This window comes from Onychomys torridus, chromosome 2 (genome assembly GCF_903995425.1).
Source record: "Onychomys torridus chromosome 2, mOncTor1.1, whole genome shotgun sequence".
Classification (NCBI taxonomy): domain Eukaryota; kingdom Metazoa; phylum Chordata; class Mammalia; order Rodentia; family Cricetidae; genus Onychomys; species Onychomys torridus.
Genome location: NC_050444.1, coordinates 141,990,855 through 142,013,772, shown reverse-complemented (window position 1 = coordinate 142,013,772; position 22,918 = coordinate 141,990,855). Strand labels below are relative to the sequence as shown.

The 22,918-nt window shown below is 48.8% G+C and overlaps 1 protein-coding gene across 3 annotated transcripts in view; it reads right to left on the bottom strand.

The window, feature by feature from the left end:
• Positions 1–22,918, bottom strand: part of Csmd2 (CUB and Sushi multiple domains 2) — a 572,883-nt gene that overhangs the window by 164,544 nt on the left and 385,421 nt on the right. For all 3 annotated transcript variants that reach the window (XM_036179375.1, XM_036179376.1, XM_036179377.1), the window contains 7 exons: positions 18,970–19,108; positions 17,875–18,062; positions 17,043–17,231; positions 16,735–16,851; positions 8,262–8,477; positions 6,866–7,054; positions 1,035–1,204 (listed from right to left, as the gene is read on the bottom strand). In XM_036179375.1, coding sequence (XP_036035268.1) covers positions 1,035–1,204; positions 6,866–7,054; positions 8,262–8,477; positions 16,735–16,851; positions 17,043–17,231; positions 17,875–18,062; positions 18,970–19,108 — 1,208 coding nt within the window. The remainder of the gene's footprint in view (positions 1–1,034; positions 1,205–6,865; positions 7,055–8,261; positions 8,478–16,734; positions 16,852–17,042; positions 17,232–17,874; positions 18,063–18,969; positions 19,109–22,918) is intronic.

Sequence of the window (22,918 nt, the reverse complement as noted above, 5' to 3'; positions counted from 1 at the left end):
AACCAAACAACTAGGATACATATATGCATGTGTACACACAACACACGCATGCATGTACGCACACACACACACATACACACATGTGCACACACAGACACACACACACACACACACACACACATTCTATGAACTCTTAATTGTTCAGATTTAAGGTCATGGTCCATGGTTAGGGTTTCTATTGCTGTGAAGAGACACCACGACTATGGCAACTCTCTTTTTAAACATTTAATTGGCTGGTTTACAGTTTCAGAGGTTTAGTCCATTATCATTACGGTGGGACATGATGACCTGCAGGCAGACATGGTGCTGGGGAAGGAGCTGCATCTTGATTCCACAGGCAACAGGAAGTGAACTGAGACACTGGGCGTGGCTTGAACATATATGAGACCTCAAAGTCCACCCCACAGTGACACACTTCCTCTAACAAGGCCGTAAGTATTTCCACAAAGCCATACCTCCTATTAGTGCCACTCCCTGTGAGCTTATGGGAGCCACTTACATTCAAACTACCACGTTCCACTCCCTGGCTCCCATAAGCTTGTAACAATATAACGCAAAATTCACTTAGTCCAACTTCAAAAGTCTCCATGTGTATGTACTTGTGTGTTTGTGTATGTGGGGATGAAGTTAGATGTCTTTCTCTGTATGTAGCTTTTACACTTATTTTTAGAGACAGAGTCTCTCACAGAACCTAGAACTTACTGACTGGCTAGACCAGCCAGCCAGAATTACAGCTATGACCACCATGTGGTGTTTTCACATGGGTGTGGGGGATCCAAACTCCTTACGTTCATACAGCAGGCATTTTACCAACTGAGTTCTCTCCCACTATTTTACCATACGGTTAACTCACATCTGTAAGAGCACACAGTTCCTAAGCCAATGTTAAGACCACACACTTTTTCCCAGGTGAGGCTGTCCATGGGAACTCAGGTGAAAGCGGGAGGTTTGGGCCACCCACACAGGGACAGATGGGGAGGTAGCCACACTTTGCACACAGTTCCCCACTCACTGCATGAAATCAACGTCATTACCTTGAGGAGGTCTCCTTCTGCGAGTTCAAATGCCTTGGCTTTAAGCTGAATCCCCTTCCCTGGCTGGGTCTGGATGGAGTAGATACATTCGTGATTGTTATTGTAGTTCACAGGAAAGTTGGGGGACAGCAAAGTGCCCTGAGTGCCCGTGACCGAATTCCCACACTCCGCTGGAACGACAATCATAATATCCACAGATTAACCCACTCACACAAAAAGCCACTCGCAGCTTTGTATAACCTCACAGGGGTGACAAGGTTGTCTGCTCGCCCGCCTGTCTGTCTGTCTGTCTCCAGGACAGCCTAGCTCCCCCACATCTTTGCCTGCTTTCTTCATCTCTCTTGCTCTGCTTGTCTCTAGAAACAGAAGACACACCATGGGACATCCTTCTCTTTCACTCTGTTAGTATATAAAGTGCTGGTCCCCTACACCTGTCTGCACGATATCATAACAACAGAAGGATGCTTGAGAAAGAGGCAGCCATACCTAGAAAGAGGAGACCTTTCAGGACTCATAGTGAGGAGCCAGGAAGGGATGAATTACAATCGCTAACCCTTACACACAAATCACTGCAGCCACTTAACCAGGCCATCTCAGCCGAGAGTCACAAACACCAGACCCGACGGGCAAGCACAAGCCATTTTCTCTAGTGTAGACACAGGAACCTGACCTTAGCTGCTTGCACCTCGTATCAATCCAGAAAGAGGATGGGCTGGGAATGCCACCTCCTTGGGACTGTGTTAGGGATTCTGGGGCTCTGAGAAAGTTATAGCATAAGCTTATCAAAACTCAGCTTCATCTGGCAGCCAATAAAACCACCCGACTTCTGGAAACCTGTCTCCTGCCCTGCGGAAACAGTCTTTCCTACTATCCTCACGACTGTATTAATAATAGGCATGGCATTCTACTTGACTTGTTAATATTTCCATCCCCGTAAGAATCATCTTATGATTCTTTGGGAGACTGTCATAGCTCCATCCCTTCGACACATGGGCAGTGCCTGACTAGCTCAGACTTGGTGGCTAGGCATGGCTAGTGACCCTGCAGTGGGCTCTCTGGGATCACTGATTGTGAGGCTCCCATCTGTAATCCTGTGTTGAGGCACCTGCCACATTGCTCCCTGCTTGCCTGTCATTTGCACTAATCTCCTATCTCAACTATGAGCTACCCGAGGGCCAGGGCCATGCTTGAAGAAGCTGTACATTTCCAAGGCCCATGGCCATAAGATAAATGCTGGTCAACTAAACGGATGGATGGAAGAATGCGGTTATACACTGATCTCAGTAGAGGCACAGGGCTAAAAATAGCCAGGTTCCAGAAGGGTGGAAATAGGAGTCCAGATGGCAGGCTCGTTACATGTCTGGACAGAGGGGAAGTTTGGAGCACGTCTCTGTGGTGGTTGGTGGCATGTCTGCTTTCCCTGCTGCTGCTCTGTGCCCTGACTCTTGGCTGGAAAGCCCTTCAAGTCCGCCAAGAGGCCATCAGCCGGTTCCAGTCCCCTAAGCTGGGAGTGCGGTAGATGACCCCACAGGGCACGTGGAGACCTTCAGAGCCGAAGCTTGGTCCCCAAAGCTTCTCTTAGTTCTTTGAAGGAGAGGGCTGTGTCCCACTACCAAGTCTCTACTTTTCAATGGGCTCTGTTCCCTTCTGTTCTCTGCTCATTTTCTTCGCATAAGATCTTGTTTATCTATCTTGAAGGAGACAGGTGCCTTAGGTGCCTGAAACTCAGCTGGCGAGCAAAGTGACAAAATTTCAGATGAATGTGCCAAACCAGGGTATAAAACTGGAGGGGCGAGGAGGGTGGACACCCTGGGGGCAGCAGCTGCTGACAATTTTAGCAAGCATCTTGCTAGCCTGCGTATTTTCTGGGTACCCTCGCATGAGGGTGAGGCTTGGGGGTGCTGCTGAGGCTGTGCACAGTTTAATACGGTGACTCGGTCTATCTGCGGCAGTGCTCTACCATCTCTGGCAAATGTGTAACGTCTGATGAGTCAAACAGGTGAACGCAGAGGGAGTGGTCGAGCCTGTGGGCCTTCACTCTGTAATTCTTCCTCTGGATTCCAGCTTGTCTGCCTCCACCGGGCGTGGAGTCCCACCTGCTCTGGCCTGTCAGGAATCTTGTGGTAAGCTCTTCACTGTTCAGGCTCACAGTGCCCTTACTGTTCTGAAATCCCCTTGCCCTTTGCACAGCTCGGGACAGTTGGTTTATTCAAACGTGGCTTTCAGCAGAACTTTAGACTGCTTTCCCCGCCTCAGCTTCCTGCACACCAGCTTTCTGTCCAGTCTCTGGCCTAGTGAGACCCTCTCATCTCTCTCCTACACCCAGCATATATGTAAGAAAGGTAGCAGGACTGCTTGCCTCAGAGGTTGCCAGTCCCTCCCTACCCAGTGAGAGATCCCTGACTCCCTATCCAATGAGAGAGCCTTGACTCCCTACCCAGTGAGAGATCCCTGACTCCCTATCCAATGAGAGAGCCTTGACTCCCTACCCAGTGAGAGATCCCTGACTCCCTACCCAGTGAGAGAGCCCTGACTCCCTACCCAGTGAGAGATCCCTGACTCCCTACCCAGTGAGAGATCCCTGACTCCCTACCCAGTGAGAGAGCCCTGACTCCCTACCCAGTGAGAGATCCCTGACTCCCTACCCAGTGAGAGAGCCCTGACTACCTACCCAGTGATAGATCCCTGACTCCCTACCCAGTGAGATCCCTGACTCCCTACCCAGTGAGAGAGCCCTGACTCCCTACCCAGTGAGAGATCCCTGACTCCCTACCCAGTGAGAGAGCCCTGACTTCCTACCCAGTGATAGATCCCTCTCTACTCAGTAAGAAAGCCCTGACTCCCTACCCAGTGAGAGATCTCTGACTTCCTACCCAGTGAGAGAGCCCTGACTCCTTACCCAGTGAGAGATCCCTCTCTACCCAGTGAGAGAGCCCTGACTCCCCGCCAGAGCTTTGCTTGGTTCTAGGCACTAGAGAAGGGACAAAAGAAGGAAGGGGTGTGTGACATTTGTTTCTGGGAGCATTTCCAAAGAGGCAGGGGAGATGAGCAGATGCCACAGGAAGCCAAACACAGCGTAAATGGAAACAAACCAGTGTTCCAGAGAAACAAACAGGCACATGCCCAGGGAAGTGCCGCCGCTGATTCAGACATCTGTGACTTCTGTCACCCCTGTCAGACGAGGTCTTGGTAAGGGCAGGGCAGGGGCTGTATCTTATCCATCAGTCTGGGGCTTCTGAGACAGAGGGTTAGGTCTTCTCCATCGCTCAGGGTCTTCCAAGGACAGGGCTACATTTCTTGCTGTAGACTGGGGTCCCCTCCCAGGGTCAAGGCTGTCTCTTCAACATCAAATGCAGGAGCCCCTGAAGTCAGGGGCTGGATCACCCTGTCATACCACAAATTAGAGCTCAGGGCTGTTAGTATCCTCCATGGTTGGGAATGTTCCTGGTGGCCCAGAGTGGGCTAAATCATCTCAGTGACACCTCCCGTGAAGGTAGCAAGTGAGAGCACCCCTACGGGTGGGCAGGCCCGCCATAACTCTGGCAGGCGTCTCTGCTGCAGGGCTGGTTGTAATTAGAGGTGATTATAATTGCTGCTGCGTTATTAATGCCACGTGAAACAGAAGACAAATGTAATAATGAAAATATTGTGTGGTGTCATGAACAAACAGTAATTGGAATAATGAGTTAAAGGATGAGTTGGTGGAACGAGACTGGCGAGGCGGTACTTTGGCGGGAGCGAGCATCTGGGGGCCTGGAGAACCCCATTGGAGGCAAACTCTCTCCAAGCCTCTCATGGAGGGGGTTTTTCCAGTTTCGAGGGCAACTGCCAATGGTCAGGTCTGGCCTGACCTTCCCCAGGGTGAGTTCTCCGGCAGCTTCTTGTCTGACTGCTTCCCTCTCTGAATTTGTAAAAGATTATTGACAAAGTAATGACAAGTCGTTAACTCATAAAGAAAATGATAAAAATGTTATCGGCAAAATGACAATTATGTGGTCCCCCCTGGCTTATGGAAAGGATGCCACCTCATCTAGAACAAGTCAGATGTGGTTATCTCCACTTTATAAACGAGGAAGCTGGCAGAAGGGTCTGGTGGTGCTAATGGTTTGGTAATTGGCAGAGCAGAGCAGAGATGTGACTTTGATCTCTGTGTGCCTGCTCAGCAGGGCACAGCCCATCCTGACGGCCTGGTCAGTAGTCCTCTGCAGAGCCCTGGGCACCATAGGCTTACTTTGTGCCTTTCCTTTCCTTTCTTGTTTTTGTGTGTTTGTGCACTTGCGTGGGTATATGTGTGGAAGCCAGTGGACAATGTCAGCTCTACTGTCCACCTTGGTTTGTTTTTGAGACAGGGTCCAATAAACCTGGAGCTTGCCAAGATGACAAGCTGGGTGGCCAGGCAGCCCCGGGGATCCACTCAACTCTGCCTTCTCAGTGCTGGCTTACAAGTATGTGCTACCATGCTTGGCTTTTTTATGTGGGACTGGGGATTGAACTCGGGTCCTCATGCTTACAAGACAAGGACTTCGATGCCTGAGTTACTGCCCCAGCCTTCCTCTGTCTTCTGTTTTTTCTCTTTCCTTCTCCTCTCCCCTCCCTCTCTTCTTCTCTCCTCCCTTCTTCCTCCTCTGTCTCTCTCTTTTTCTCTCTCTCTTCCTCCCCATTTCAGGACTGAACTAGGGACCTCCTGCATGCCAGGGAAGCTCTCTACTGCTGAGCCACATCCTTTGCACCTCATGGGCTTTTGAGGTGCTGGCTCCTCTTGCAATGGATGTGGTGCTACTTTGATCTGTTCTGTATGTTTGCTGAGAGCTCTGTGGCTACCTGAGAGCATGGCGTGTGCTTCGCTAACTCACCCTGTGTCCTACTCACCCCTGCATTGAGAGCATCCAGTAAACAGGGCCTCCAGCCTTATAAACCACCCACAGTAGCAACTGTCCCCACCTCCTAGGCTGTCACCATACTTCCCACTCCCTCTGGGCCCAGAGCCCTGATTCTCTTGGACTCTGGCAAGAACGTAGGCCAGCCTGGTACCAATGCCCTGCCCACTCTCTGTCCTCCTCACCATCTCTGGTTCCTCTGCCACCTGTACCCAGACGACTTCCCAAGCAGCCTCCTGGCTGAGGCCGGCCACTCTGTCTCCTCATGTCCAGCTCCTCCCTATCTCTACTAAAACGCCCTTCACTAGAGGCCCTTCCTGCCTACCTTCGCAAAGCAGCAGCCTCCCTCTGGCACTTTCTCTGCTGTCCGACTTTCCTCTGTGCTTCTCAGTACTGCATACACAGTCTGCGCCTATGTATTTCCAGGGTGTGCCCCCTGTGAGGGGTGGGGATCCCCTTCTGTGCTGTTCACTTTTTGCATCTCTAGGAGCTAGAAACTGGACTAGGGTGTATTAGATGCATCATAACTGATCCCAGCTCCTGCCTTTCTTTTCCCTGGCTGGCTGGAGGGTCTTCCTAGGGATTTTCCAAGATCAGACACCCCTGGGCAGCTGGATTGGAACTCCTATTGGGCAAAGGCTGTGCCTCTTCCACTAGGCTCCAGCTATCATGCTTTTTAAGAGGCATCTGATGGCAGCGGCCTGTGCTAATGGCTAGGGGTGAGCATTCTGGAGCCTACTGGAACTGCTTGGCAAAGGCCAGGTCAGGCTATAGAGCAGATTCCTCTGCATCTCACAGAGATACTTAGGGTGCACGTCCAACATCCCCCTGTAGGTAAGTGTAACTCTGTTGATCTCAGACCCAGGCCCGTTAACCTCCCAGTTGGGTGCAGCACACCTCCCCTCCCCCCACACCCCGTTAAGTGAAACAGAATGAAAGCACGTGACCACCTACCAACACACCTTGGCAGAGGCGAGCTCCACAGGCGCCGTCTGCCCCCCAGGCACGTGATGCGGGCCGTGCCCTCCAGACGGTACCCGGGGAAGCAGGAGAAGGTCAGGGTATCACCCACACCAAACTGTAAGCCCTTCCGGATGCTGTAGGCTGGGACCTCAGGCTCCTCACAGGGCTCCAGGTCATATTCTGCAAAGGAAAGCCATGGGAGTGTTAGGCACAGAGACAGAGGGGGATAGCCACAGTGCTGGGGAAAGGATCAGAAATAAAAACAGAGACTGTAGCATGCTAGCCCTCAACAAGTGTGGGGGGAAAGAAGAGTCACCCTGAGGGCTGAGGTCAAGAGAAATGTTGGGAACCCTCATTACTGGGGCTCAGATTCTTGGAGAACTTCTGAGGGTCCTCTCTCCCCTCGTTCCTTTGGTTCCATTTGAACCCCAAGACCTGGGCTGGCAGATGCTCTGGCATATTCTCTCCAGGCACTACTAACCAGCTTGACACAATCAGCCGTTTTCCAGGGTCAGAGTCTGTGACCCCGTTTTAAGCAACCTCCAAAGGCCTCTCTCAAAGTTTCCTCTGGGTGAGGCTGGCTTTGAGACCAACGGTAAGCATGGCGGGTGGTAATGATGGGCCAAGGACCTGCATGATGTCTTTAGTGACAGCATGAAAGTGACGTCTCTCGACTCCCAGTGTTCTGTATAGTGGGGATGAGGGTCCTACTGGCCAAGCCTGCCCAGGCAGGTGACCTGGGGCTTCTAAGTAGAGGGTAGTAAGAAACTAAAATGAGACCCATCCGAGGAGGAAGCAGTTAGTCCCTCTGGCCTGCTGATGCAGGAAGCCTTTGAGTACCAGGATGAGGGAGCTGGAGACAGAGGTGATGGAGTAAAGCCCTAGTCTCTCTGAATGCCAAGAGCTTTCTTTGAAGGATTCCCCAATACAGAGCTGAATATACATTGGTCTAAAATTAGCATTTAAGCTGATGCTAAATGAGGCTCAAACACTGATGCCCTAACTCTCAACTCTTTCCTTCTGTGATGGGGATGTGGACCAGGAGAAGTGAGCCAAGAGGAGACTGTGAAGCAGGGAGAGCCGGAAGGGACGTCTAGGAAATCCTCTAGTTCAGCTGTCTGGGTGGTTACATTCAATGAGAAGAACCTACTAATCCATGCCAAGACCATTCGTGGGAAGTTCTTCCTTGTGTTTAAGTTAAGTATCTCTGGCTGCAGTATTGAAGTCAGTCATCCTGAGACTGGAGAGCTACATCAGAGGGAGGGAAAGAGGGAGGGAGGGAGGGAGGGAGGGAGGGAGGGAGAGAGAGAGAGAGAGAGAGAGAGAGAGAGAGAGAGAGAGAGAGATTCCCTGGTTTCTTTTCCCCAGGGACCATCACATTCATTACCTGAGAAGGTGATGTTGAATCCTTCATAGGACATGGAGAAATCAGAGATGAAGCGGACCTGGGCAGTGAAGTTGCCATAGAGCCCAGCACTGATGGGCGCTGGCAGCCTGGAACCCGTCAGCTGTCTCAGGGGCTGGGAGAAGCTGCCGTTCTCAGTGATGAGGAGGTAATCATGGCCGCTCTCCAGGTGGAAGGTGTGGAAGGTGAAGAACACACCTGCAGAGAGAGCAGAGGCCCATGCTGGAGTGGGCAGGTGGCTAGACACAAGCGCCTTATTCTGGTGGTCGGCACTTGCAAGGGACAGTCATGGCTAATCTTCAACGCTGCCTCACAGCCATTCACTGCCTCTTTATGGAGTCTGTACCATGGGTGAGGATCCAGGGTGAGGAGGAGGGGAAGGCCAACATGTTAAAAAAAATGGCTGCAGTCGGAGGATAGATGCTAGACTGAATGTAGATAAGCCTGCCATGGGTGCCTAGACCACAGCAGGAAGAAGTACGAGGGAGATGTCAATCAAATGCTTGCTGTGAGGACCTGAGTTTGATCCACAGAACCCATGTAAACAACCTGTGTATGTTTTTTTGTGCTTGTTAATCCCACAACTGGGGAGGTAGACATAGGCTGATCCTCGTGGTTCACTGGCCAGCCAGCTTGGCCCTGCCTGTGCACCCCAGGCTAGTGAGAGATCTTATCTCATAAAGGCAAGGTGGATGGCTCTGTGGAACAACACCAAAGCTGTCCTCTGGTCTCCACACTCATGGGTACCAGTATTCATATATGCACTCACATAAGCATGCACACATAAATAAGCAATTGATTAAAAAGTGTAGCTGGGCCTGGCGGCGGTAGCACATGCCTTTAATCCCAACACACGGGAGGTAGAGGCAGGCAGGTCTCTGTGAGTTCAAGACCAGCCTGGTCTACTTAGTGAGATCCAGAACAGGCACCAAAACTATACAGACAAACCCTGTCTTGGGGGGAAAAAAGTGTAACCTACAGCAAAGAGAACTTGAGAGTGGGAAGAGAGTGTGTGTGAGCACCCTTGGACAACAGTGGAGCTGTATCTGTGTCAATCTGCATAAAGACACACATCCGTGGTACCTACCAAGTGTTGGAGTTCCAAAGGGAGGTTAAAAGTATAAAGCAAAGCAAAAGCAATAATGTTCCTTCACTGAGTGCTACATCCCTGGTGCCACTTTTTCCCCTCTGTTTTGCTTGCTCTGAGGCCAGCACTTAGCAGCTGGAAGTGAAGCTGTAGAAATGGATCTGCCAGTTACCCTACAATGTGGGTGCGACCTGCTCCATCTCCATTTTAGACCCAGAGAAAAAAACGGCACAGAGATGAAGTCATTTGTCCAAGGTCCTCCTCATAGATAGCAGAGCTGAGCCCAGGCCACCTGACTGCAGAGGCGATTGTGCCCCGCTCCTCCCACTCCAGGATGCAGCCTCTCAGGCTAGAGGAAGAGAGTAGGTGGCGGATGAAGGACAGAGAGGAAGCTGCTGGAGCAGAAGGATATTAACGACCAGTGAAGCTCCTGAGTTCGTCCTGACTTCTGTTTCTGTGACTCTATGAATCGGCGTATGTGTGAGCCAGTACATTCATGGGCCATGTATTGTGACAAGGACAGGGTCTGTTTGCTACTCTGTGTGTGGGCTATGGATCTGCAGTCACTTGGGAGCTTGTGAGAAACGCCTCTCTACAGACCTCCTGGGCCACAATCTGCATGCTAAGTAGGTCCTACTTACCAGTAGGCACCTACAAGAGCCACCTCTGCGTATCACCATCACAGATGCACTTTTGGTACATGATAGATGGATCTAAGCCACTAAGGCTAAAGCATTTTAAAATGTTTTCATGCTCTTATCTTCCCATGGAAGGGAAGGAGTCGGGGATCCCCAAGTGTCCGGGTTTCTGTGAGAGTTGGGAAGTCAGCAGAGGTGGTAGGGTTAGGGTGATGGGTTGTAAATACTCCATATCTAGGTAACCAAGATGTACCCGAGTACCAAAGTGTTCAAGGATAAAGGTCGTATGTCCGTACCAAGCACTGGGCTTGGTGTTTAGTGCTGAGAAAGATCTGGCCTGGTAAAGGAAAGAGTCGCAGCAACAGTAAGTGACCTCAGTGGGGTGCAGGTGTGCACCAGCAACCATGCCTGGGGACCTTCATGAAAAGCAAGAGAGGGGTTCACCAGGGAGGGTAGGTACAGCCCTTGGCAAACAGGTATGAGCATGCGTGGAGGGCCCAACACAGCAACCGGCAGAAACAAGTTGACGAGACACTAGCCTGCCCCTGCTCCTCCATCATGCAAACAGCCTCTCCTGGGGAGTGAACATTTGGCTGGGAATCTGAGGATGAGCAAACCCAGCTGAAGCCCTCGGGTTTCCCAGCTGTGCTGACTGCTCGTGGGCTTGTTGGCCATTGTGAAGAAATGAAGACATTGTCATAGAAATAGACATAGTATTCTTTGGAGTTTGAATCCTCTTTGGTGTGACAGATGCACACAGTGGTGTGAGCAACTGCACAGGGCAGAAATTGCAGGGATCACCTGTCTGTGCCCAGGAGGAAGGGCAGTAAGCCAAGGCTGCGTGGGTCCTGCTGCAAGCTCCTTCCCTCAGACGCAGTAGGGGAATGGCAGACTCCCCTCCCAGGTGGCAATTAGTCCTCAGGGTTAAGACTCAACTGGGAGAACCACTCTGTTGAGCTCTGGGTGCAGTCCTGGCATGCAGCAGGGACTCAGCAGGTGATCTGGCCTCCAGGTCCCCAGGTGACCTTCTAGGTTAAGAGAGGCCACTCCTGGTGTGGAGTGAGGACAGGGACTAGAGACCAAAATGCCAAGATTAACACATCAAAGAAGCCCATTTGCAGAGGGAGCCTGGAAGCCTTTCCTTACCTTGAACTGGGTTTTGTCCACTGAACAGAACATTCACAGGGTGGGGGGTGTGGTGGTGGTGGTGGTGGTGGTGGTACAGATGTGGGAAGCAGGGACTATGAAGAGTTATAAAAGGGCTCTGTTCAATGCAGCCTGATGCTTTGGGGACCTTTTCCTCAGCCCACATCCATTCTTGGGAGTGCTTTTTCCTACTTGGTAAGCTATCTCTATTTCTAGTCTAACCAAGTTTCCAGGTGCAATCCTTTGTCTTGGGGCACAAGAGCCTGCGAACCTGTGTCCTGTGAACTCAGATTGTAATCCTAAACTTGCTTTCTCTGACACACTCTGGGCTTCCTCACTGCTTTTGACCTCCATGCCTAAAAGGCACAATTTTCTTTCCATCTCCTTCCTCTGGGCAGCTGCCTGGATTTTCATCTTGTCCATCCTGTTGGTTTTTTCCCCTTGGAATGTAATAAAATTGTCCTCAAGCTTCCGAGTCTGCCTTTAAATTCTTTTATTAATGATATTAAGGACCCTAAAGAAGAAACCTATTTTCCTAGTAACACTGAGGTCTCTTCAAGGTCACACTGTATAGACACCTGCAATGCTAATTCCCTTCACTATCACCCCATGTGACAGAAAGACATGTTGTATTACGGCATTGGCTACAGCTCTCTGGGCTGACTTTGATTTTATGCTGAGGGAATGTCATGTGGGGAGAAGGAAAGGGCTGGGGTCTTGGTGTTAGCCAGAGCTGGGGCTTCTTATCTCCGGGAAAGAGACCCCACACAGTTCTGAGAACTTCTCATCCTGCAGGAGAGACTGGAGCTGAGGTAATGGTGACGGGTGAGACCAAACCTTGTCCAGGATTGCATAGTTCTTGTTCAGTCTCCAAAGACAGACATGGAGTAGTGGTGTACTCAGTGTGTGTGTGTGTGTGTGCCTGTGTGTGTGTGTGTGTGTGTGTGTGTGTGTGTGTATGAGAGAGAGAGAGAGAGAGAGAGAGAGAGAGAGAGAGAGAGAGAGAGAGAGAGATTGGATCCCTTTGTTCCTCTTCTCAATGTGTCCACATTGAAGAACTCTCTTTTGTGCTTTTCACTAATACTTTATCCCCTTAATTGGCCTATTGAGGACGGGTGGCCTAAGCTTGTTCTCCCAGGCTGGGTCTGACCCTGACTCCAGAAACCCTGCTATATGACGGCTGAACAATTATGAATAAAGTTCAACTTTCCCCAGCTGGGTTTCCGATTGTTTGGGAGCAACTCAAATAAGCAGCCAGGAGTCTGTTAGTCCAGCTAGTCCTAGGAGCAGAGCCCAGGAGAAGGGTGTGGGCTGATCCTCTCAGTTCATCCCGCCAAACAGATCTGTAGCTCCTGGTGTGTCCAGTGGTGGGGGCGGGGTGCTGGGAACCAGAGATGTGTCCTTCAAAGAGCTCCAGATATGGAGGTGGGGGTTAAAATGCAAGTTTGGGACTGTCTTCTCTCCCCTGATGCTGGCAAGTTCTAGAAACTGAGCTAAGGTCTGGGTAGCTGGGACTCAGCAAGCAGCTGAGGAGATCGGCTATAGCCCAGGGCTTCCCTGGCTGGTTTATTTTTTGGGCTTGATGCTATAGGTTAGGGGAAGCCTTTGCATGGTTCTAAGGAAGAAGGTCTAAGGAGATCTGGTCACTCACAGCCTCTCTTTGATGCAGACCTTTTTATTGCAGCCAATTCCTTTCTGGATGTCCTTGAACACAAGCTCACATTTGAACTCCAGGACACTTGCCTAGTATCCTGGGCTGGACTCCAGTGTCCATGACTTTCTGTCTGCTTCGTCATGGTCCACTGGGATCTGGGTCTATAGCATTGAACAAGCATTTGTTAAATAGTCAATTATCTGAAATGACTTCTAGGTAGACATGCACAGAAATACAGTGACATACACACTCACATGATCATAGATCATAGCTCAGACATAGAAATATGTATCTCTCCGACCATAGGTACCCAGGTATGGGACACCTTTAATATAGGGGTTAGCTTTCTAGTATTTCTCAGGGTTGCCTTGACTACTAGATGGTTTCTTTCTTTCTTGCCTTGATGGAAAACCTCTGGGCGATGCTAGCTCTGAGCAGAGTTGGCCTTGAATGCCAAGGTGGCTATTTCAATACATGTGATATGTATAGAAATGATCTTTCTTTCAAGATTTCTTCTTTATTCTGATAGTGTGGTTCATAAAATATATTCCTCATTAATGAAAAAAGAAGTCCAAAGATGAGAATAAAGGACAGCTAGCATGAACATGTATGTAGGTTCCTATACAAATAATCTTGCTTATGCTTTATAAATCAACATATTTGGGGTGATGCATACTTTGCTACTCAGCAACTTCTTGACATACCTCTAATGGTCCACAGACATTCTTTCCTATATTATTACTTTGTGTAGCTGACTGGCATTTCATTCTGTGGCTGCACTCTGTTTATTTCATGTTTTGTGAGTATGTGTGTGTTTATATGCTACATGTATGTAGTGCCTGTGGGGACCACTAGATGGAGTCAGATTTCCTGGAGCTGGAGTTATAGGCAGTCATGAGGCACCTAAAGTGGGTTCTGAGAACTGAATTTGGGTCATCTATACAGTTTCACTAGTTGTTAATTAACTAGCTAATTAATGTGTGTGTGTGTGTGTGTGTGTGTGTGTGTGTGTACTATGTACACATGTGCCATCTGTGTAGAAGCCAGGGGGTGATACTGATGTCTTCCTCTATTACTTTCCACACTATTCTTTGAGCCAGGGTCTCTCACTGAACCTGGTGCTTACCAGGTTAGCAGCTGGCCAGCAAGTCCCAAGAAGCCTGGCATCTCTGCTTCTCCAGCTCTGGTGTTACAGACATGCGCTGCTGCACCTGGCTTTTACATGAGTGTTGGTGATCTGAACTCAGGTCCTCATGCTTGTTGAGCGAGCATGTTATAAACTGAGGTATCTTTCAGCCCTCATTCTTAATTTTTTTTTGATATAATAAAAAAATGTATCTGGGTGGCGCCTTTAATCCCAGCACTCGGGAGGCAGAGCCAGGTGGATCTTTGTGAGTTTGAGGCCAGCCTGGGCTACAGAGTGAGTTCCAGGAAAGGCACAAAGTTACACAGAGAAACCCTGTCTCGAAAAACAAACAAACAAAAAAAACTGTTTCTGTTAGCTCTGTGATAATATGCAGTTTTACTACTTGTGTTCAGGTAAATTACAGTAAGTGAAATTGCTGGCTACAGAGGCCACACTGGTTCCCACTCCTGGACCACTGCTGGGAGAAGCTGAGGCCTGTCTCCGTTGGTCAGCAGGGAGGCAGGGAGGTGTAACCGGCTCTGTATCACACAAGTGCATTAATGACGTCCTTATGTTACAGGGAAAGGGCCTGTTTCATTACTGGCTGAAATTGCACATCTTTAATTATTGGTGGGGCTGGTGTTTTCAATTTGTATTTCAATTATGAAGTGTTAGTTTATAGGTCTGCTCATTTTTCAGGCTGATGGGCCGGGCAGTTTTCTTACAGAATTTAAGAGCTCTTTACACATCAGGTTGGCAGTCCTTAGTCAATTACATACATCATAGATAGTTTTTTCGTATTTACTATTGACTTTGCATTTTCATGGAGGATTTTTTTATACAAATCCTATCAATTTTTAAATTTTAATTGAATCTAGCAGTCTTTGCCTTTATGGATTATCTCTGTTAAAGGCACATCCTACCAGAGGCTCAACTATCTACTGCTTTCTATTGCTGCTATCCACGTGGCTTTGTGAATGAGCTATTGATGGGGTTTTTAACTTTCCTTTCCAAATAGTTAAACTCACTCAGGGTGTGTGTGTGTGTGTGTGTGTGTGTGTGTGTGTGTGTGTGTGTAGATGTACATGTGTATGGGGAAGCTGTATGTGCATGGGCAGGTGTGTATGTGGAGGCCGGGGTTTTAATTCTAGGTGCTCTTCCTCAATGGCTGTCCATACTGTTTTTGGAGACGAGGTCTCTCACTTGGACCTGGAGCTCACTGATTAGGATAGTTTGACTGGCTGGTGAGCCCCAGAGATCCTCTTGTCTCTGCCTTCCCAGCTTTGGGACTGCAAAGGTGAGACAGACACCGTGTTTGGCTTTTCACATGGGTGCTGGGGATCGAACTCAGGTCCTCGTGCTTACAAAGCAAGCGCTTCACCAACTGAGATTCTCTCTAGCCTCATAATCGCACTGTTTCTAAATTCTGTTTATTTAACCTCTTCAGTGGATCTAAAATGGTACTTAGTCATGTCTCACAGTCTGTTTTTTCTGTGTACACAGGCATGTGCACACAGAGGCATCTATTTCTGGACATGGACAGTACCCCTGCTGAGTAAAGGATGTCTACCCCTGGACTAATAATACATTCACCACACACTGTCAGCTCAAACTGATATTTAGGTATCTAGGAGGGTTATTCTTCTATTTCAACCCCCTCACCCCACTCCTCTGTATGCTAATTCTTCTAGATCAGAGTCTTTTTTATTTTTATTAAAAGCATGTCTCACAATTATCAGTGGCAGACTGTCAAACATAGATGCCTGGCTCCTACTCCCAGGGTAGAAAACCCAAAGCTGTGAGCCTAGGTCCTGAAACTCTTGCTACACCGCAGAGTGGAGGAGCCACCTCTAAGGGGATGTTAGAATAGGTATCTGGGGTACAGGCTGGAACAGCCTGCTTCCTGCTAATCTCTAGGCCTGGGTCTGCCACGTGGGTGGAAATCTGGCAAACACTGCTTGAAGTATGCACTAACTTGTAACCAGCACCCTTGCTTTGAACTTGGACTCCCGAAGACTACAATTGTTGGGAAGCTGAGGCAGCAGCACAGTCTACAGAGGGGAAAGAACGTGTGTCGCCCCCCGGAAGAAGAAAGCTTTTGACAAGGGACTGCCAAGCTCTGAATCTGAAGGGTGAACATGAGGGAATTGGGGGGGGGGGGGACAGAGGAAAGGTTTCAGAGACACCTAAGAAATGATGCAGAGACAACAGGTTTACCAAGAATGATAGCAGTCAGGCCTGGCTGCACAGGCCTGCAACCCCAAATATTAGGATGCAACAGGATCACAAGTTCAAAACCAGCCTGAATAACTTAGCAAAGCCCTGTCTCAAAAGTAAAAAGTAAAAAGGGGGCTGAGGAATCTAGCTCTGTGGTAGGGGCTTGCCAAACATGCATACAGTCCTACATTCAGTTCCTAGCTCTGCTCCCCACGCATGTGTGTGTGTTTGTGTGTGTGTGTGTGTGTGTGTGTGTGTGTGTGTGTGTGTGGCGTTTTGTGGAATAGCTTCCCATCTCTGTACCAATGAGGGTGTACTGCCGTTTTATGGGACACACTTTGTTGAATGGGGTTTGATGGATGGTCACGAGTGAGATCTCTTAAAGCATGGAGAGGTTAGAGTCTCAGCAATAGTTACTGAGTGACTTCTGTGACACAGACAGATGTCTGGGTCCTGCAAGTTTTCTTATTGGTGAGGAAACTCAGACTAAGCTCACATGTCATTGTGTAGTGAAATCTTCACGGAAGTTGCTCTGGGACCTGGGACCCTGGAGTCCTGGCCTAGATGTCAGTCCCTGCCACACTCACCCTTGCCGTGTGACGTCTCAATGACCCAGGTGCAGTTCAAGTTGTTGGGGTAGAAGTCAGGGAACCCGGGTGACAAGATGGTACCACTGGAGCCTTGAATGAAGCCACCACAGAGAGCTGCAGGAGTGAAGTGAGCAAAGAGTGTCAGAGTGTCTCAGAGAGCTCCCCTAACCATCCTTCTTGGACTCCATGAACCCCCAAACCTCCACCCTCACTGATGGGGGTTGGGCAGTCAGTGACTGAGGCTCCTGGTTTCTCAGGGCAGGAAAAGAATGGTCTCTCCAGCGCCCCCTGCTGGTGTGCCTCACCTTCACAGCTAGGAAGGGCCCGACTCCACTGGAAATTCGGCTCACACTCCAGGGGTTCCCCGTCGCTTAATGTGTAGCCTGAGTCACAGCTGAAGGTCACCAGAGCACCCACATAGAAGTCATTTCCATGACGCTGTCCATTGACGGGGATTCCTGGGTCCAGACAGTGGTCTGATTGCAGTGTGATAGCTGGAAGAGAGAGGTCACAGCTGGAACAGACAGCGTGTGATGTCACCACGGAGGAACCCCTCCTGGCTTATAAAAGGAGGTTTTGGCTTACAAAAGCAGAAGTTACAAGTTACCAACTCATGACTTATAAGTATTCACCAGGGGCATTTGAAGGCCCAGCTCTCAAGCAGGCTGGGCTGGTTAACTGACTCAATGCAAGTCTACTGAATGCATGCTATGGGTTAGGCACTATACAAAGGCTTGGTGACAAAATCATGAGTAAGCAAATGACTGTCATCATGATGCTCTCAACCCATACCCATGGCACTTCCTAATTGGTCTGGAAAGTACTGAGGTGAGGTTAGCCCTCTAAATCAAGGGGATGAATGGGGAAGATGATTAGAGGTGGCAGGTGTGAGGGAGATGCCAGCTACCTTCAAGGTCGTGGTCAGTCATGACCTTTCGGGGTGTGGCAGCTGTGAGGTGTGCACATGGTACCTGGCCTGAAGGTCATGAGCAACTCAGTTCCCATGACCAGTGAGAAGGGCTGAGAATGAGGAAGCACCTTCTGAGTGCATTTTATCAGATGGTGGGGAGCAGGGGGCTTTCACCCATCCAGGCCAGCCTGGTTCTCTCCCTCTTGGCACCAACCACTGAGACTCACTCTCATAGCGGAGCTGGAAGCCAATATCTGAGTGGCTCTTGTCAGTAGAGAAGAGGAGATAGAGGTAGTTGCTGGTGCTGATGAGGAACTGGGGCACCTGGGTCCCATGGTAAACCCCAATCAAAGGTGCTGAATATGTCCGCCCGTCTCGCACTTCCAGGGTGTCGTAGTTGACTTCCGTTTTAAACCTACCAAACGACGCAAATGGAGATGTCTTAAGAAAGCCAAAGTGTATCATTTGCCCCGCTTCACCCAGGGCTCCAGACAGATTCCAACAGACAGGATATTTTAATATAATTTGCATACATTTACTAATCAATGTGGAAGGGCTTCCTCTACTGTGGTTAACTCTCTTCCACCTTCCTCTCTAAAAAGTGCATGGGCAGTCCTCTCTAGAACATGGGCCAGAATCCATCTTAAGACCTAGAGACAATGTTTGAGGCCAGAGATCCCTCTGCAGAAGCCCCAGGATCAAATCTGGTTTTTGGCTTGGGGAACTAAGATTAACTTTGACATCTGTAAACAGATGTTTAAAAACCCAAAGCAACAAAGAGTGTGTCAACGTGGACAAAGTGCCTCATGGAGCACAGCATGCTTCCTGTGCCAACCTTCCCAGGACGGTTTGCAGACCATGAATTTCACACCATGGATGCTCCATCTGGAGGAAGTCTCGGCTCCTCTCTGGGAAGCTACTTTCCCACCAAGGGGGCTTAAGTAGAGCCTGGGAGTGGAGCACTTGAGCAGGATTTAGGGCCAAGATTGGGGAGTACTCCTTCCCATGCTGAGGATGGGTTCTGGCCCTCCAATGCCATGTGTCGTCAGCTTCTAATGGTGTCTCCTTGCCATCTCTTTTTAAGGGCATAGTAGACAAAAGGTTCTAGGGGCCCAGGCGATCACTCACTTCCCGTGTCCTCCCCAGCCAGACTCCCAATACACCAATCAGACTGAAGTGTAAAGCCAGTGAGCTCTGTCCCCACACAAGGCAGTCACCCCCATGTCCTCCCCCTCCCCCCTGATGTTTAGTTTTGTTGCCACTCTGTCACAGGGAAGATATCATCCTGACACCCTCCTCCCCGAGGCTGTGGTGGGCAGCACCTGTCGAACGTAATTTTGATGGGGTATCCAGGCTGAGCCTCTATCACCCAGGCACAGCTCAAGGCGTCCTTGTAGAAGCCAGGCCAGCCTGGAGAGAGGATGGTCCCACTGGGCGAAGTCAGGTGACCACCACAGGGAGCTGGGAGACAGAGGGAGAAAAGCAGATTTGTTGAGAGACAAATGAACGGACAAATAAACAAAAACCCTCTCTATAAAATGTGTCAGCCAACAAGGACTTGTTTTGTTTTTTTTATGGAAAATTACATAAAGCCTGAACTGTGAGCTTTGTCGACTGGGACCCTTATAGATGTGACCGGTTACATCATTTGCAGGTTTATAAAAGGCCTGAAGGGAAAGACTGAAAATTCTTTCAGCAAAGTCTGTTTGTCATTCCAGTGGGGCTAATATTTGGGTCACGCTGCCTTTTTCTTTGTTCCCTGCTCAATTGTCAGGCCTGAGGCAGAGGCATCAGCTCAGTCCACTTCTTCCCATCAACACTGGGGAGACAGTGGCTAGACTTGGGGTCAGCTCAGGGCAGTGCTGTGTCTCGCCACACCATGAGTACCATGTTATTTGCCTGCTCCAACAGGGATGCCCAATATTTAGCATAGCGCCTGACACACAACTGTAGCTCCAGGTTGTTCGGTGATGGGTAAAAGAATGGCCACAAGGATGGAGGGATGCAGTCTGGGGCAGGGGACTCATCAGGCCACCGGCTGCTTCATCCCACCCTCTGGCTGGCTTTGGTCTCATGAAGCATGCCATTGCCTCCTGCTTAGGCTCCTTCCCATGGTTCCTCCCTCCAGACCTTCCCATAATTCCTTCTTCCAGACACACTGCCCTAGCCTCCAGCCTGTGTGATGGTCATCAGAGCGACTCCATCACTCTTCCTTTAGGCAACACGGTGGGTTTCCCAGTCTGCCACTGTCATGCTACGTCATGAGGCTGCGTTGACCAATAAGATGAGAGCATGAGTGATGCCTGTCTTATGCATGTGGACATGTTAAAAGCATGTGGCTTGCAAAGTTTCCTCTTCTTGTTTCTGTGACTATAGAAACAGCATCAAGACAGACACTCACCTGAAATCATCTAAGCTGCTGCTTAATTTTTCCTCCTTCCTTTCTTCCCTCCCGCACACACCCTTCCCTTTTAGATACAGGGTCTCATGTAGTGCAGAATGGCCTCAAACTCACTATGCAGCTAAGAATGACTCTGATTCTGCCTCCATCTCCAGAGTGCTGGGGGTACAGGTAAGTACCCCCACATCTAGCTTATGTGGGGCTGGGGAACAAACGCAGAGATTTGCACATGCTAGGCAAGCATTATACTACCTGAGGTGCATCTTCAGCCCAGGGATTCTTTTCCTAAACATACTGTATTTTATGTGTTTAAGTGTTTGGCCAGCCTGTCTGTCAGTGCACCATGGGTGTACCTAGTGCCGAACAAGCCAGGAGACAGGGTCATATCTCCTAGAACTAGAGTTACAGGTGGTTGTGAGCAGCTGTGTGGAAGTCAGGACTTGAACCTGGGTCCTCTGGAACAGCAACAAGTGCTCTTAACTGCTGAGCCATCTCTCTAGCCCCAGCCCAGACATTCTTAATGGAAAAGTACATCAGGATTTTAACACAAAAGGTAACAGTAGCAATGACAACAGGAAAAGATGTCAATACTTCTTGTTGACGTACTCATTGGATTGCTTTACTGTGTCATCCAAATGCATGTTAATAAAGTTGTTATCCCAGTTTACAAAGGAGATAATGAAGGCCAAGCAGGTTAAGACCCTCGATAAAGGACATTAAGCTAATGAAGTCAGAGCTGAGATTTAACCTGAAGACCTCTGTCTCTAAATCCTGCTGCAGCACAGAGCGCACCACAGTCCTACAGATAGCAATGAGCTGGAGGGTACCCACAGCTTGCCAGGTGTTGGGGCTTAATATGGATTATCCTCGTGAAAACTGTGGACCAACAAGGCACATATGTTATTACCCTCATTCTATAGAAGGGGATTATTGCTCTGATTACTGCGAGTGGAGGCTTAGAGAAACTAAGCAACTGGGTGGTGTCTATATAAAACACCGAGAACTAGATCACACATGTGTATTATCGCTTCTGTAACTCTGGTTTTCCAAACCCATCCATCATCTCATGGAATCATTTCCTTCAACGCATGTGTGAGAACTCAGAGGTGTGGAGGATGTGCCTGCTGCTGTGCCCCGGAGGTCTCAAGCAGACACTGAGTCTTGGCTCACGTTCATTTTGGGTCCCACCTCTCTGGCTGCTGGATGTTGACCTCCTTGTTCAAGTTCTGGGAAGCCACAGACCAAAGGCAGTCTGCCCTGGCTGCAGATGAGTAAATATGGCCCTTTCTCAAATCTCCAGAGGGGAATTTATTTCCTTGGTTGGCCCACATGTTCTGGTTTCTCTCTGTTCCACTATACTGCTTTAGATGGCTAATCTCTTCTTCTGCACACATGATGGCCAACTGACCTTGCTATTCAATCCTGCACTCTGTTACTTGCATATTCCAGAGTGGCCCATGACTGGCAGGATCTAGAGAGAAGTCCTAGATGCAGGGTCTCTTTAACAGTTCAACTTCTGAACATTACTTAGAGAAATAGTGTCACACTTCCTTTATGGTTCATCGGAGTGAGCACTAACACTTCAATACCAATTCAACATTTACAGAATCTCTTGTTTTTGACTAAATGTATGCAGTGAGTCTCTGTGTACACATGCGTGCTGGTGTCCTGCGTTCTATTAATCTAAAGAAGAGGAAATATGAAAGTTAAATTAGAGGCTGGAGAGATGGCTCAGTGGTTAAGAGTGGGAGCTGCTCTCGCAGAGGACCTGAGGTCAGTTTCCAGCACCCCTGGGGCGGTGGGGAGGGAGGCGGCCCAGTTCACAGTCACCTGCAGCTCCAGCTTCAGTGGATCTAACACCTTCTACTGGCCTCTACAGGTACCTGCACTCATATACACATAACCACACATAGACATGCATATGCACACACACACACACACACACACACACACACACACACACACACACAACTAGAAAGTAAAAATAAAACTTTAAAAAGTTAAATTAGTATCAAAGTGTTAGTATCCACTCGGATGAGCAATCGGTGAACAGGTAAATCAGGAATATGGAGCATCTTCCTCATGGGTAGAAGGGATATATACTCAGAGCTTTACTTTCCTTAAATGTACATCGTTTTTGACAGATTTAACTCTGGAACTACATAATTACTTTGCATAATTAAAATGATTAAATTTGACGTGCAATTTCTAAAAACTTAAACCAAATACAATACTATGTTGCACATTTATGTATAAGAACCTAAAGAGATTTTAAAAGATAGTAATTTGACAGCCCATCTCTGTGAGGAAATAACGATAGAATTGGGGGATAATGATGATGATGGTGATGATGATGATGAAGACAACAGTTTTGGTAAGCATGTTATTGTTGGTAGCACTGTCTTTACTATTCTGAGAGTCCTGGATACGCATCGCAACATGGGAAGTCATGATGGTGTTGTGTGGGACTTGTACTTTTGAGCGAGAGTAAAAAGACAGGTGAATAGGGTGTCAAGGAAGATAAGGTTAAAAGATAAAAGCTTCTTCATCTGAAATGAAATGAACCTGCATGCATTTTCTTCGATAAAACATTTCTCAGCTGTGTTCATTGAAAAGGCTTACAAACACAGGGTGAGTCAATAGTAATAAGCACCCTTAGCACTCAGCTTCTAAACATCAATTTGCACTAAAAGGTCCCTTAGAGAAAACTGATGCTAGGTCAGGGGTGGAAAACGTCCAAGAAGAGGCTGGGCCATCATCAAAGGGCTCCGGCTAGCCAGGAGGACAATGTGGACATCACTCAGGATGAGAACTGTAAATAGACACGATAAATGTATATCCATTGACCTCTAATGATGTTTAAAATGATC